At 37.8% G+C, this 16,669-nt stretch overlaps 1 protein-coding gene across 1 annotated transcript in view; it reads left to right on the top strand.

Annotated features, from left to right (window-relative positions):
* UCHL3 (ubiquitin C-terminal hydrolase L3) overlaps positions 1 to 15,021 on the top strand; it is a 43,067-nt gene extending 28,046 nt beyond the window's left edge. The window contains exons 7-9 of the mRNA XM_084263577.1: positions 10,944 to 11,019; positions 13,463 to 13,521; positions 14,794 to 15,021. Of these exons, the coding sequence (XP_084119703.1) occupies positions 10,944 to 11,019; positions 13,463 to 13,521; positions 14,794 to 14,877 (219 nt within the window). The 3' untranslated portion in view covers positions 14,878 to 15,021. The remainder of the gene's footprint in view (positions 1 to 10,943; positions 11,020 to 13,462; positions 13,522 to 14,793) is intronic.
* Positions 15,022 to 16,669: the final 1,648 nt, after the last annotated feature.

The following is a 16,669-nucleotide window of genomic DNA, read 5'->3' as shown; positions in this document are numbered from 1 at the left end:
CTACATAAGGAGACCTGAGGACTGTGAGGACATCTAGGAGCAGTGTTTTATCAGTGGTCTTGCAATTTTCTTAGGCAAGCTGAGAATTAATTGTTTTTAAAGCCATCTGATACGTTATCTACATGTGAAATGTCTCATTTTAAATCAGTTCTTCAAGGAAGAATTTTTTTAGTACAGATAAACTACAGTAGCCATGAAACTCATTCTAAGCTTCTCTGACTTGTTAGTCAGTACGAGTTAGTATTGTCATTGCTAAATTCTTCTTTCTTCATATAGTTATGTTTTTGGGCTGGAGGTTTTTTAGTTTTGTCTTCTTTTGAGTGGAGTTGTTGAGATTTAGAGGTGTGCCAGAATGTTTGAAAATCAGAAATTAACTGGGGAAAAAAAAACCCATGAAAACCCACCACCTGACAAAACTGTGGAAAACTATTCTTTTGGCAGGTTATAAGAATTGCTAACACTGCAGGCTTATCTCTGAGCTCTTTGGTTTCTACTCTACTTGATGCTTGCTCTCCGTGAAGAAGTCCCCTCTCTTTGTTCCATAGCAATAAGGGAGCAGAAAGAACAAATTCCACTCTTGATAGGAAAAGAAAAAAAAGTATTGAATGGGAAAGAAGATTAATTGCTTGAAAAATAATACAAAGAAAGTAAACGGTTGAGATTGGCACTTAGGCATTGATTAAAAAGAATGAAAATAAACCTTTCAGAGGAGCTATCTGACACTTGGTTTTTGAAGTCTACTACAGTGCATTATGTGGGACATACCTTAAGGAAATGCAATTTCTATTCTGCTTACAAATCTTTAATGGATCCACAAGCAGCTGGCAAGTTTCAGTGCTGATAAGTGGGTTATTATTGATGACTAAGTTTTATTTGCTAGTGGGCCTCCACAGGGTTTGCTTCTAAGACCTGTTCTGTTAAAAAATCAAGAGATTGTAAAGCACAAGACATCAGTGCAGGACAATCTGTATTGCTCTTCGGACAAAAGATTATTTTTCCAAGGCCAAATAAAAGCTATGTAATTAGCACAAAATATAAACTTCATTTCCTGGCAGAAGGTGAAGGAATCTCTGAAAGACTGAAGATGACATTGGGGGGTTTTATATGAACTGAGAGTGAAAAGTAATGGTGGATGATAAGCTGAAGGTGAGCCCCAATTTAACATCGTGGCCAGATAAACTAATGTAATCTGTTGTTCCATGTTCATATCATCAATAAGTGGGAGTAGAAAGGTGGCCTTTTCATGAAGCACTTATGAATACTTCACGAAGTATTTAGTAAACTGAAAACATTACTCACTGCCTCAGTAGATATAGGCAGGATTGACTGAAAACTTGACTTGTTCTGATTTATTTTAATAGTAAAAAAAAAAATAAAAATTGTTAAGCTTAGAAGTTTGGTATTGCTTTGCAAATACGTTCTGATCCAAGCAAAACTTGAACTTGATTGGTCCTGTGGCCTGTGTGGGACAGAAGATCAAAACTAAATCATCACAATGGTCCTTTCTGGTCTTAATATATTTACTGTAACTTTGTCAGTTGCAGCTGAGAGTCATTTTTAATACTTCTGTGGTCTTTCTTCTAATAGTAACAATTTGAATGGTTTAACATAGTCCTACTGCTTCCACGGATACTAAAGGGATCCTGAGTGTTAATGGCAGTACTGCCACTGGCCTGCTATTTTAGAAGAATAGGTGAAAAACTTAGGAAGTTGCATACCTCATCACGGTAAGCTTCCCTTTTCCTTTGCTTTCCTTTTATGTTAGACATGGAACAGTAGAAGAAGCTATGGGTTCTGTTATAGTAGTTACTTGGTTAATTTTAAATCCCAGAGGAGCACAACCTGACTTATCCAAAACACCATTTTTTTGTAGCTGTAGACAAAACTGATCACTCTGTTCTCAGCTATTTCTTCCATGAGGTGGTAATTAAATCCTCTCACTCCTCACTCTCCAACAGTCTGTCTCTTGAATGAGTCAGTGTGCACATTATGAAGTTCACTGGGTGTGAATAACCTCTAGCTTATCTGGTGATAAACTTCAGATTTGGACCTTGTCTTTGCTTATTTTCATTGCTCTTTTGTCCTCTCACTCAAATTCGAGGTGTTCTGAGTGTTATCTGTGTAGATTTGGTGAGTTAAAGGACAGCATAATGAATAGTCACCCTCTTTGCGGTTGCCTTTTTAGGTATGTTACTGCAAGTTTAAGTGGGCTAAGTATGTTCTTTTCTAATGTTTATGTAGTCGTCATCGTCCTCGCTGTCTTCACCACCATCCTCATCGCAGCCTCAGGTTAGCCACAGCAGAACGAAGGCTTCACCATTGTGTCACTCTGCATCCCTCTCCTGGGCCAAACGTAATCATGTAGGTCCTGCAAAGGCTACCAGTCCGTCAATCCGTCTTCGTCGTTGGCGGCCCTTGATACGCCTTCCATCTGTTGGGCTTCATTCTGTTGTAAGTGTAGTCCATCTTCAGTCTTTTCTTACTCTGACATGACTGGCCTTCTGCCATGAAACTCCAGTCTTCGAGGCATCATTTTTGTTGGGGCCTTTTCTCAACCATTCTTAGGATTTCTTTCTTCCTTTTTTTTTTTTCCTTTTCCCCTTTTTCTTTTTTTTTTTTTTTTCTTTTTCATTCCCCCATGTTGGACAGCTAAAGTACATCGCTCCATGCTTTGCTGTCCACGTATTTTTGATTCAATACACATGCCAAATCATTTTCAAGGTACAGATGAAGTTTGAACTTCATGAAGTGGCTTTTGTTTTTTTGCCATAGGCTCCACATCCAGCCTCTTCTTTTCACCTCATCTTCATGATCTTTCATTTGGATGTGATAAACCAAGGGGCATCTAATTCTTTCTCACGTTATATTATTTCTTCTGTGTTTGAGATCTGGTTTAAGTTCTCATATCCTAGGCCCTCGTCTCCTTCTCTTTCATTCTGAGTCTTGCTTAACGGTCCCTGGGTGTTTCTCTAGAGATGAAATGTTTCCAGTAATGCCAAGGGGCTGACTTACTTTCTCACTTGACATCAGTTTCTTTATCCTGTTTGTAGATGTTCTGATTGAAGGTGAAGACATTCTAATAAGTAAAAGCTTGTCATCAAATACCATGCATACACTTTTTTCCTTCTTCACTCCCAGGGCACAAACATATCTTAAAAATGTAGAAAAAAAAATTACATTCACAGAATAGTCAATATTTCTGAACTGTGCTATGACCACAATCAGAAACACTAAACTGGAAGAGTGTTTTAGTGATATTTCATCCTGCTTCTAAGGAGAGATTGCACTTTTAATATAAAATATCTTGATATGTAGATATGAATGGTCTTAAAAGCAAAATTGGGACAGTGATTTTTTGTTTCTGTCATTCTTTGGTAATGACTATGTTTCACCTGTGTTTCTAGAAATTCTTATTTGAAGCATGTGGATTTTCTACTAAGGTGAAATTATTCTTCTGACTGTGGTCCAAATAATTTCCTTCTTTCCACAGAGCTGTCTTTCCAGATGTGGAAATCCTCCTTAATGTGCTATTGCTATTACAAATTAGTGTCAGAATGCTTCCATTTCTTCCCAGCTTTATATTCTTATCCTAGTAAGAATCTCAGAATGATACTTTTTCCCAGGCTACTTTCTCTTTATGTGAATAATAATTGCTGGCTTTAAATACCTACCTCTTTTGTAATCTTCAGAACTACAGAACATTCTTGAATTTTGTCATTTGGGGCTAGTTCAATATCTTGAAATTTGAAGAGGCGTGGAGTTAAGCACAGAGCTATGTTCTCCCCAACTCGTGCTTCTTCCTCCCCCGTTTAATACTTACGCCATTAACATTGGCAAACAACTGACATTTTACATGGGCAGTTTTTTCGTTGGTTTATAAAAACTTTGGAGAATTCTACATCCTACTTCTGCAACTAGAAACTGGAATCATGTATGAATTTGGGCTATGTAAGCTTGTCGTTAACAAAACACTTACTGAGGAAGACTTGGGCATGAGTGTGCCTGCTTGGAACAAGAGCATTAACTGACTGGGAGCTTACATCGATACAACATCAACCATGGCTTATCCAAGGACAGGCATCACAGCATAATCTTGTGATTATACTAGGAAACCACTGTTGGCAAGTTTAAGAATTTCACTCACTTCAAGAAGAATTTTAAAACAGCTCTTAGCAGTGAGCATTTGCTTTGAAAGCATTCAAAAGCTTGATTCAAAAAAACAGGTGGCCTCCAAGACAAATGTGTCTGGCCAAACAGAAGTTTGCCACTAAAAATAGTTTTAAAATATTACTTGTTAACTCCACTGAAATCCTGACTGGCTCCATCTAAGATATTTAAATTAAGTCCTATATGCAAATATTTACCACTGAATAGAACATAGGCTGATAGTTGTTGGTTACTAAAGTGTTGACTTTACACTTTTGCATGACATAAGTTTTTGAGAAGATTCAAGAACATACAAGAACATATAAATTATTTTAATATGCAGAAAAGAACCGCACCAAACCAGACAATATTTTGGGGATTAACACTGTCTCATTTGACTTTATAATAAATACTACCTTGTTCATCAGGTTTTGTCCTGTCATTGCCTTTCAACAAGTACAGCTCTGAGCATTCTGCTACGTGTCAAAGCGGCTGAATTGGTCTCAGCATTGTATGAAAATGTTCTATTATTGCTTTTATTAAGAAATCTTTGCACTTAAATTTAAGGGAGGGGAAGAAACATCCTGTATATTGTACTTAAAATGCAGATGAAGTTTCTTGTAGTTCTGAGTGCATTTCTACTACTTAAACATTAACAGACAAAAGATGGATTGTTTCGAAATTAAGAGTGAAAGTCTTAATAATGTGAGACAGTAAATAAAACCACTTTCCCAACTTGGAAATTTTCCTTGACTTTTTAGAGAAGGCCTCCAGATGAGTTAAGAGCATATAATGAGGGGGTGGGAGTAAAAAAAGAAAGAAAATACTGTCCTGAAATGTTCCATGCAAAACTGATGAATTGTAGCAGATGTGGCAAATTTTTAAGCTATAGGTAACAACCTGCTTTGCTAGTACTGTTGACCTTTCCTCAATCCTTGTAACGATCTCTTATTCTTCCAGCTCATCTATTCTTTTAGTTTAGCGTCTCTGCTTGCCTTAGGATCATTTTGCTACCTTTTATATGTCAAGCTGATCTGTTAGATCTTTTTTCCTACACTTCTCAAGTTGGAAAACATGTTCTTTTTTTCTTGTACTTCATTTTCTTTCTGTGTCAAGACTAAAGTTCCCATTCTTAAAAAAGCCCCCACCAAACCCTAAAATCCAAACCACACAACCACTTAGAGCAGCACACTGCTGAATAATCCCTCTTGCTTATGGATCTAAAGGGCGATTTGTGTTTGGATAAACATTCTGTATCCAGGTAACTGGTCATTGATAGATTCAGTCTTCTGAATTTCAGCTTTTCGCTTGACTTTCTCCTGACCAAAATCAGTTGCTGCTGTCCTGCAGCTTAGAATTGTACCTCACCTGATACCTGTATGTTGGGGGATACTGTAGTTGGGGACATAGACAAGCTGTCTCAAGCTTAGTAACTCTACCATGACAACATGGTAGGAAAATACATAAGGCTGCTTAACGAAGGAACTTCTAGTCAATTCTTGGGTAGTCTTTCAGCATCTTTCTGTCAGAAATTCTTCTTCGTTCCTCTGGGCATTGGATACCTTGATCTAAATTAGTTATGTGTGTTCAGCTGTGAAGCTCCGGAGCACTTGGAGTACTGTGAACGCCCTGCAGTATATTGAACTGAATAGAGACGTCCCTGTTGTGTGAGAATTAGCCAGAAATTATCTTGCTGAAACTTGTGATCATCATTCCAGTGGTCTTGGGTTTAATTGCAGTATTTTAAGCAGGATTCAAATGCTGTTCACAGGCCCTACACAGTACATTTGCCCAAGCACATTCCTTGCTTGGAAAGGGAAATTAGAAGCACCTAATCTACCTAATAGCAATTGCATCACTTTTTCCCCTTTACTTCAGAATTTACTGAATTCAAACCGTACCTAATACTCTGTTGTGTAACTTCAGTTTTCAATATGTTTTTCTTCACCTTCATGTAACTACTTGTGAGTGAAATTGTATAGTTAATCCCCTATGGTTTTTTAATTCTCTTAAACTTCAGTTACTGTTGTCATGATCTCTCAATTTAATGCATCTGAAACTTTTTATTCCTCAAGGTTCTGTGAAGTTGCCTTTTCATACCACTTTTTCCAGAACCTGCCAGACTCTTGATGTCAATTTCTTGACTTAAGTGGTGGGTTTTTCCCAGTCACTGATTTCCCAGTCACTGCCTGTAATGCAAAATCTTCCTACTAAACTGTTTTGTGAGACTTACTACTTCTTACCGTTCTCTCAAGAGCAAGTGTAAGGCAACAATAGAAACACAAGGTTTACCTGAAAGACGTTGTCTGAAATCTATCATGTAACATTGGACCTGTTGTTATAATGTGGTTTTCCATTAATAAGTTTGAAGCAAGTTGAGGTAAGGACTTGTTTGGGATGTTCATGAGAACAAGACTTTTTCTTTTTTCTTCCTTTTTTTTTTCCTAATTGTGTTTTTGTCCCAGAAGCACAGTTTTGGGAAACAGAAAACAGTTGCTAATCAAATTTGATGAATACTTTTGTTCAAATTTAGCAATACTTAAGATCAGAAGATAGCAAATGCGTGAAAATTGAACACTGACTTTTAGATTGGGATAATGGCCTAACTGCATTAGCAAGATAAGCTGTGTAGGTGATGAAATACACTTTATTAGACCAGCTGATATGGTTGGGCAAACAGTGATCTAGAGTTTCTGAAGGTTAGTGCAACGAAGGTGACTGTTGTAATTCATGAGAAGGCAGCATGCAGCAGTGAAAGGTGAAATCAGGGAGTTTCTCAGTACAGCAAGAGGGAGTAAGAAGAATTACAATTTGTACAGTAAAAACTTTCAGAAGTGCTATTTTAAAAAGCACTGAATAGAAATCTGCTGGTGAAGAACAGAAGAAATGTAGAGGTAATGTTTTGATAACACAAACTAATGGCTATTGACCTGAGAGAGGTCAATTAAAAATGATTTCTTACATCAGTCAGCAGTTCTTTATTTAATTTGAATGTCCAGCTTAGCAGAGAAGGCAGTTAAAACCTCTGAGGAATCAGTATGCAATGATCTTAAAGGTATTTTCCAAGCTAAATATATATAGGTGCTTTTAATGTGGTATCCAAGGCAAGTGGCATGACAAGCTGGACTGTCAATTTGGTATATGTGACTAGGTATTTCTGAAGATAGGCTGGATTATCACTGTGTGCTATCTCAGTAATGAGAACAAGTCACAGCTGAGAATATGTTCTCAGAATCATCACTTTGAGTGCTAAACTTCTTGAATTTTTCCTCTTCAAATCAGTTTCAAGTCTACTGGTCATTAATTTTCAATTATTTTTTTTTCTTCTGCTGAAAAGATAAATGTGTGAGATGTATTCCTCCTAACCCATGCTATCAAAACTTACTGCTTACACTAAGGTTGAACCTGTAGCATAAGCCTCTACAGATGACTCAAGATACTGGTATTTGTCCTGTTCTTGTCTTTTCTGAATGGCAAATAAATAAAAATTCTTTCACTGAATGCTACAGCTCTTTGGAAAACCTGAAAAATGAATCTTGAGAACCAGAGGTTAGTTCCAAATCATGGTTAGACAATCACCTTGTTTAGACTGCTCTGTCTTTCTCCTTCCTTGTGGATCATACATGTGGTCATTCAAACCTGCTGTCTCCTTTTGCATGTTGAGTGGGCTTCTATGTGAAAAAAAATCAAAGGAATGGCTCATCCCAACATTTTCGGCCGACACTGTTGTCCATAATGGTCTTTAACAAGAAGAGTAGCCAAGAGAAAGTCATCTGTAATTGCTCTGAAAACACTCCTTAGTGCTGAACATGCAGGCAGCTGCCTTAGAACTCAGTTCTCTTGTTCTTTCAAGCATTCACACAGGTTGTTCATTAAAAGTTGAAAACTTGGCCAAAGATGTAGCTTTTCAAGGAGACCACAAAAGACATCTTCCTGAGGCTGACATTCCTTCTTCTTTCCATTCCTTTGATATTTAAAGTCTTTTGGTTCGAGTGTTAGAATTTCTAGAACTTCCCAGAGAAGCAGAAGTTGGCCAGACTTGGCTTCTTTTCATGTGTGCACACGTGTATGCACATATGTGCAATGGATGTCTCTTACTGAGGGAGAGTGGGAGATTTTTGAATCAGATTCATCACATTAGGAAAGTTTAACCCAGTTATTTGCTCACCTAAGTCACAAACAACAGATTCTTCTGATGTAAAGTCTTGGGTCATCTTGACTATTCAGACCCTATTGTTTCTCTCTGCTTATGACTAAACAAATGGTTACCTGTCAAAAATGATTGAAACCCTAATTTTTCAAGAAATGTAATAAATATACTTGGTAGTAAATTTACTACTGTCTACATGAGATGAAAAGAAATCACGAGGGAAGGATACTGTCTACATCAGAACATGGGTAGAAGCTTTTAATAATGGTGAGGCACTGTAATTCTGTGAGGTTGGGGAATTAAAAGTGTAAGGAACAACATTTCTCACAGGTTGTGGCAGTTGCACTTAACGGAAGTATGGTATTTAGATAAGGTATGTACAGAATCTCAGCAGCTTTCTACAGGAGCAGCACTGTCTTCAAGTAAACTCGCTAGGTGTTTTGGCTTCCCTGTTCCTCTTCTAGATGTTTAGAGGCTCAGCACTCTGAGCATGCAAAGTGTCCCTCTATAGAAAAGGTGTTGATTAGAAGCTGGCAAAGACAACAACCCTCAGAATGGTCAAAGGGACAACTGTATTTTGTTCTAAATGTGATCCAAACTAAATCCTGAACATCTCAAAGTTCTCTGAAACAGTGATACTTGAAACTCTTCTGCAGAGTGTCAGTTTGAGCCCAGGTAGTGCACATTTGGATGGAAGCTTTTAAATGCTAACCCATTTCCTTCTTAAAGTGAGAATAGTCTTTCCCCTAATTCTGAAATTCCTTAAGCCCTTATTTCCTAATTGGTAGCTTTAATTGGTAAGCGAACAGCCATGAATTTGTATTTCTATACAGGGATTAGATGGCAAAGTGGGATTTGGAAGGACTCTCAGCTTTGCCTGCCCCGCACTCTTGTAGCACCACAGTTTAGATCCCTCTAAACTATTGGTTCATCAATGGCACCATGTTATTCCTATTGCTTGTCAGTTTGTGTCTTGTGCAGTTCTCAGGATGTTATGGAAACCTATGGTCCTTGGAAGTTGATATCTGGGGTAGCCAAACTCTAGAGGCTGCTTGTTTTGCTTGGGTTTTTGTGAGGGTTTTTTTTTCTTTGTTTTTGTTTTCTTTCCCCCTAAGATCTGTGTCTGATTGCTGTTCTGTAAAGCAACATTCTCAAAGGCACTTCACTTACTCTATAGGAGAAAAAAACTGGTTACCTCATCTTCAGCAGCAAGAGCTGGAATGCTCTTTCTGCATTCCAGGCTCCCTGAAACAGAGAGGAAACAGGGTATTTGTGCCTTTCACACTTTAACTGCTCAAGGAGATGAATCTAAAATGAGGGTGAGGGGAGATTTGTGTGGCTTTTTCTTGGGTTTCTCTCTTTGAGAGTTTCTGTAAGCATTAGCAGTTCCTCTAGTGCTGTGTCTTTGGCGTTCTCGATGTACTGAAGGACTTACGGTGACTTCTGCTTTGCTTTGTTGTTCTGGTTGTTTGCTACATTCCTTCAGTTTAGATCATCTTTTAAAGTCTTTTTTTCTGACCATCAGGAAGAAGATGGCTTTTAACTCAGTCTTGAAATCAGGATATGATTTTAAGCTTCTGCAACTCAGTTTACACTCTAATCTGTTTCTGGCAAATGCTTAAATTTTTGGGGTGTTTCAAGAAACTCACCTAAGGCTAACAGTAATTACAAAATGGAAGAAAAATGTATGGAATATATTTTCACAGAAATCAGATTCTTGCTAATTTAAGAAAAAACTGAGGTGCCTTTTCCCATTCCCTCAAAAAGTGTAATCTTAAATTGTGGATTGAGGCTCAGATGTGGACTGGACTAGCTGATAAGAACATAAGACCATGAATCAGTATTGAACACAACACTTGTGGTATGCCTTTTGGCTCCAAAGTTCAAAAAACACTGCTTAGTGGATGCTGGGAAAGTGTGCTGTCAGAGTACCATGCTCTGCATGCCCTGTTCTCTTCTGAAAACGCTTTTCCTTGCTGTAGTTCACAAGACAGTACTGGGTAAGATAGATCTTTACCAGCTATAACCATTTTTTTATGCCATGTCACTTGATGCTGTCACTGCACTTTAGTTCTTTCCGGGTCTGATGACATTTGGAAATGTCAGTCTGGGCTCCTCCAGTTGTTTTTCTTCCTCCCCACTTCAGATGCATGAACTGTTTCTTCCAGCTGCCCACGAGGAGGGAACAGGTTAACTGTGCTATATGTGGCAAGGAAAAAACTATTTTGACCAAGTCAGTATTTTCAGTTCTAAAATACTACAGGTTCAAAGTTTGGCCCTGCACCACTTGGTTACAGGAGATGGGTTAGTGAAGGAGTTGAATATCTATTTTTAATGTTGATGTATTTGAACTGATGCTACTTGTAATTCAGTAACGAAAAATAAAGTTTTTATGTGGAGCTATAATTGGAAGTACTTTGGATACTTTACTGAGAGGCTCCCTACAGATCTGTACGTTGCAGAAAGCTTTTTTAACCCCAGAAATGTTTTTCAGTGTGACTTCTGCCATTCTGTGTATATCCAGAATGTGCTCTTGCTTGTGATTTCTCTTGGCTGGGTGTTTTGCATATGATGATGACATGTTCTCATGATTCATGTTACGTTAAAAGTGTCAGTGAACACGATTTCCTTTTGTTTTGTCTTGCAGGCACCAAGTATAGATGAAAAAGTAGACCTTCACTTTATTGCATTAGTTAATGTAGGTGGTCATCTCTATGAATTGGGTAAGAAAACTTTTTGTCTGCTCTCTCCATTTGTTTGAACCAAATGCAAGTAGTGATGTCTAAAGTTTGAGAGAGAGATTACGTGATGCAACGTATGGCTTAGGTTCTTTCCCCTGTATCAAAAGGTCTGGGGGGTTCTGTCAAACAATCCCAGCCTTCCCATTGTTTTTTGGATTGTCCTTCCCGTAACTCCTTCCTATTAAGATACAGTGATGTGGAATATTAGACTGCCTCTAAACTTCCTTTATGATTTACAAGGACAGGAAGCAAGAAAGAATTGATGAACAGTCAGTTTTAGAGAGGGAAGTACTGTTACGTCCTCAAATTGCTTGTGGAGTTAATAAATGAACTGTATTCTGCTTTAGAAGTTTTAGCTATACTATTAAATAGCATGACACCATTTAAACTGAAATTACATAGTCAAGATACCAGCAGATACTAATATTCTGCAACTGATAGGCTGCTTGTTTTTCTTCTACCTTTTTGTGGTTACTGGACAGTTAACTAAATCAGTAGTGTCTGTTTTCTGGACTACAGCTATTTTTTTCCTCCCTCTTCAGATTGTGTAGCACCAACTTCTGCTCAGATATTCTCTAATGACTCCAGTCTTAAACATGTTGCTGGGCAACTAGATTTTTTCCTGCAGGCACTTCAGAAAACCAGCTAGTAGATCAGGATTTAAAAACTGCAAGTCACTGGTCTTTCCTAACATAATTTTTGCAGCATTTTTTATGGTAAGAGCTTTTCATATTTGGAAAATCAACATGTAATTAAGCAATGCCCTTAACAGGTGACACCTGGGGCTTAAGCGCTGTGCAAGAAGTGCTTATGTTAGGGTGATCTAAGGGGTATTTTCAGTGATAGGTCATGAACAACAGGGACACATTCCTGTATTTTTATGATGCTGCATGTCTGTCAGTGAACTAGATCAAATAATGAGGCAGCTACTGTAGGATGCAATATAAATATTAAATGACTCTAAATTTCAAGACCTGATGGATGGCTCGCTCTTCATTTAGTTGTGCACTACTATTTCCATGTTACCTTTTAATTGTGCATTAATTTGTATTAAAAGCACAATACAGACTGTGATTACTACGTCTGGCTATTTTCCATAAATATGATGCAAGATAAAATCCACTTGAATTTTTTGCTTAAATTAAAACAAAAAAAAAAAAAAAGAGGCAAGCATTTAGCTCCAGTGTGTGGTGAAATGGAATGCCAATACTACTGTTTCCTTTGTTCTTAAAATAGCTCCTCTCCGTGCCAGCGGAAGAAAGCAAGAAATACTTAAAAGTAGGAAAATGGGAGAAGTTTTTTTCAGTTGATTCACTGGCTTCAGCCACTGTGGCCAGCATGTGAGCTCTGGCAGACAGAAAATGCCTGCACATGAATGTTAAATGCTTGTGATGTTTTTGCCATAGAAAACAAGTTATTTATAGGCACATGGAAGTAAAATGCCGTTCTGCCAAGATGTGTGTTTTTATTAAAAAAAAAAAAATAAAAGAATCAAATCAAACAGCTTGCAGAACAGGGCACTCAGTTCTGTTTCCCTGGCATGTTTTGCATCTTCAGTCATGCCTGTTAGAATAATGAACAACCTCTTGTTCATGTAAATCCAGAAGTTCTCTTAATATTGCATCTATTTTTAGTAGAAAATGTAGTTTGGAAGTATTGTCAGCTTTGATGGAATCTTTGGGCAGGGAAGAGTCTTTAAAAGGGAGGGCAGAGCCAAAAGGGAATTTGGATTCCCCAGGATATCCTGACATGTGTTCTCATACAGTTAACTCTTCACAAGTAACCCAAAACATCTCTATGAATGAAATTACTTTTTTTAAAATGCTGAGAACGATAGTATGATTACATTGCAAGTGGGGAAAAAAATAATTAACCATAGCAACCATTTTTCAATGCTGTGAAGGTACTTAATACTTCAAGTTACTGGGTTTGTTTGCATATTCAGTTTAAATGAGAGCAACATTTCAGTTATGCCAGACTCTCTGAACTCCTGGGTTTACTATTCTGCTCTGTCACGGAGACCCTGGTCGCAGCTGTCAAAGACCACAGATGTACATCTGTCTGTCCCAGTAAATCCATTCAGTGTAGTTGAAATTGTTCTTCCTGACTTGAAAAACCCAAGTACTACACCAGTCACAGCTTACAGCCTTAAAATGTTCAGATAAAATATTTTGAAGCATTTCATTCTTTTGATTGATTTCTTTATTTAATGTGACAGGCTGTACATAATGATACGTGTTGAAGTAGTCAGCAGTAGAGGAGAGACCAGGGAATAGCTAGCTGCACGTGTGACACTCTCATGAAAAAATAATATAGAATTTTTGTTAAGAGAAAAAAAAATCCCTTCAAATAGTTTTAACTGGAAAAAATGAAGCTTTTCTGATCTTCTAAATGTGTTGTTCAATCCTACCTTGTGTTTCTACAGATGGGCGCAAGCCGTTTCCAATAAACCATGGGGGAACTACTGACGATTCTTTTTTAGAGGTAGGAATAGAAAACCTTCTTAAATGCTATTCAGAAGTCTAGCTATATTTCCATTAAAGTTATAAAAATTCTTTTTCAAAATATTTATACAAAAGTTGCGCTATATTTATGGTTTGATGAGGAATAGAGTGGGTGGGATGGTGGGATGAAGTTGGGTTTACTCAGTTTTACAGCATGTATTCCAGAACGCTCACATTGTAAACCTGGATGACCAAGTATCACAACATGACAGCAAAAAATGTCAGAAGGGTTGACTGTAACAGAAGATCAGATTGACTTCACTTCTGTGACAAGATTTTCATACGCCCCTGCTCTTCTGAAATTTTACATAAGATGAAGTCTGGAAACTTAGGATAATTTTTCATTCTCTTTCCTTTGGTTTAGTTATAATTTGCTAGGTACAACACTAGCCAGAAGTTGATTTACTTTCTGATGCTTGCTAATAATAATTCTCTCCATTTTTTGGTGGCTTTTGGGTGCTGCTTTGTGTCAGTAGTTGTTCAGCTGAGAAATTCATTAGAAATGAATACACTGAGTTGGGAGGATAAACTGTCGTCCCCACAGAACGATGCACAGTTGAAGCTGAGAGAAGGGAATGCACAGACCTGACTCGTACAGCATCCAGACTGAATTAGCTTTGCAGATGGAGGAAACCAGAGAAACTAAAAAACACCAAGAAAACAAAACCTTAGTAGCATAGACTAAGATTGCATACATTTTGTGCTTGTTTAGGCTGGGGGAGAAGCTGGATAAAGCTTTCCTTTTTTTCATATGTGGCTTTTTTCCTGTTTAACCGATAACATGTGTTCTCCAGATTGCACCCTAAAGCTAGATGAAGGAATTACTTATAATCTTTACCCCACACAGACTAGTTTCATCCTGACGCAAGGGAAAGATTTCTGAATACAGCAGTGTCAGGAAAGGCAAACTTCAGAGGTGCATTTAGCAAGTCAGGCAAGCAGCACAGCTGTTGCACAAAGCAATGTTCAGTCCCAAAAATCATTGTTGGTAAGGGTCTGCATACAACTTTTGCTCTCTTATGCTGCCTGTGTGAGCAGTGTAAATAGCCTTGAAAGGTGGTAGCTCAGATCAGAAATACAGTTTTTGTAGATTTGTCACCCTATTTAGTAATCCTTCATGGAAAAATACCTTTTAACTGTAATTTGTATGAAGCACAGCATCATATTGCAAATGTATTTTTTAAAAATAAGTATGATTTATAGTGTTTTTTTTGGTTCTTTTGTTCTTTTTTTACTTTTGTTTCCCCCTTAGGATGCAATAGAAGTTTGCAAGAAATTCATGGAACGTGACCCAGAAGAATTAAGATTTAATGCAATTGCACTGTCTGCAGCTTAAAAGCCCTTTCAAGTGGGGTTAATCTATTGCAATGTATTGTAACAATAAAACTGTTGCCATATGTTAATAAGACAAATTTTGATACTTCCCCAACATGTCGATGAATTGTAGCGTACGTGGAATAAACTTTGCATTTGTCCTTGCTCTACCTTGCTGCTTGTTCCTAAAGCAACTTTGGGTATTTATAGACACGCATGCATTTTGTGCAAGACTTACTATGTGGTGGGGTGTTTTTTTTTCCTTTCCACCCCTTTAAAAGTTTTGGGGATTACTCTCTGTGATATTCCATCATAACAATGATGAATAAATTCAGAGCAGGATTATCCTTTGTATCGTTCGCAGGTGACACTTGGAGTGATGTGGTTATGTTAATGGATAAAAGAAATTGAAATACGAGGCTATCTTCATATTTAATTATAATGATGCGGGGATATTAAAAGAACTTTTGCAGGTGACTCAAAAGACAAAGTGCATTATCTATAAATAAATACATGGGGAGAAAAAAGAAGAAAAAAGACTTTCTTCTTACTGTTGGTGGGCGCTAACGTTTTTAAATGATCTCAGTCTTTGCATTTTTGCATAAAACTTTAATTTTGTTTCTCAAGCCTAATAATGTTAATAAATTGTCAAAAAGCTTTAGTTAAACCAGTGTTTTCTGTTTGTATATGTGGAAAAAACAACATGGATTTTTGCTCCAGAAGAGCCACGCTAGTGGTTAATGCTGGTCCAGACAGTAGGAATGCAGAGGGAGCACACAGGTGAACACAGCAGTGTGACGCACCTCATCCAACTGAAAGGAGTGATAGAGGAGTGGCGATTGCTGTAACGAAGCTTTTTGTAACAAGAACAGAACCAGACTATAGATTTTAAGATAGCAATGATGGTCATATACTTTTTTCTTCCCCTTTAGGAGTATCTATTGTAAGTTTGTCAGGTGGCATTACTGAATGCTATGTGATACCCTTCCCCTGTGCCATCCTTCCCACCCCACTCACTGGATGTTAAGGTACTGTTGACCAACTTCTACACTTGAATTAGTAACAGCTTGGTTATTTTGGGAGCTTGAGGTTTGGGGGGGGTTGTTTTTTTGGCTAAGCAGTCTTATGCTTCAGGATTCTTGTGAAGGTTGGTTTTGGTTAATGTGCATGTTTTTGACATTCCAGGAAAATATTCCTTATTTGTTGCTTTGAAGTGAAATAATTCAGGTTTGCTTCCAATCAAGGCTGCTGCCAAAGGAAACTGAACCCTCCATGTCCCAGAGGGTGCTTTCATTCTCAGTCAATTGTCATTGCAGGAAAAACGAATGGGGTTATGCCAGAAGCAATTTGGCAGAGTTTTCCTTCTTTATAGAAAAGAAAGAGGCCTGGGACTCTGCCTTATCATTTCAGAACATCTTTTGCACTCTAAAGAAAAAGTCGGAGTGTCTGTCTAAAACATGTCACCTGGAGAGCCCACTGACAAGAAGAGTCTGTTTTCTACAAGTGAGCTGGTTGGGAAAATGAGGGGGAAGAAGAACACTAATGAGCTGCTGGTTTTGAGCGCTTTTTCACCCAGCAAAATGCCGTCTCGGTAAGACTTGTTTCATGTTACCACGCTCGTTAGTCAATCCATGAAACTTGCTTTTAGATTAAAAAGCCCCAAAGGATTTGGTAACCAAACCAGTGTCCTCCATCAGAAAAATCAAATAAAAGTTGTCAGAATTTAATAGGGATATTGAAGTTCAAGTAAGACTTAATAGAGATAAGTGTAGTAGGGAGGAGGGTGAGGAAAAAGAAGAAAAGGAAGTGCTGTT

The sequence above is a fragment of the Gallinula chloropus genome, assembly GCF_964237585.1.
Source record: "Gallinula chloropus genome assembly, chromosome: 1".
Classification (NCBI taxonomy): Eukaryota; Metazoa; Chordata; class Aves; order Gruiformes; family Rallidae; genus Gallinula; species Gallinula chloropus.
The sequence above is the reverse complement of the archived record's forward strand: the minus strand, read 5'-3'. Positions and strand labels throughout refer to the sequence as shown.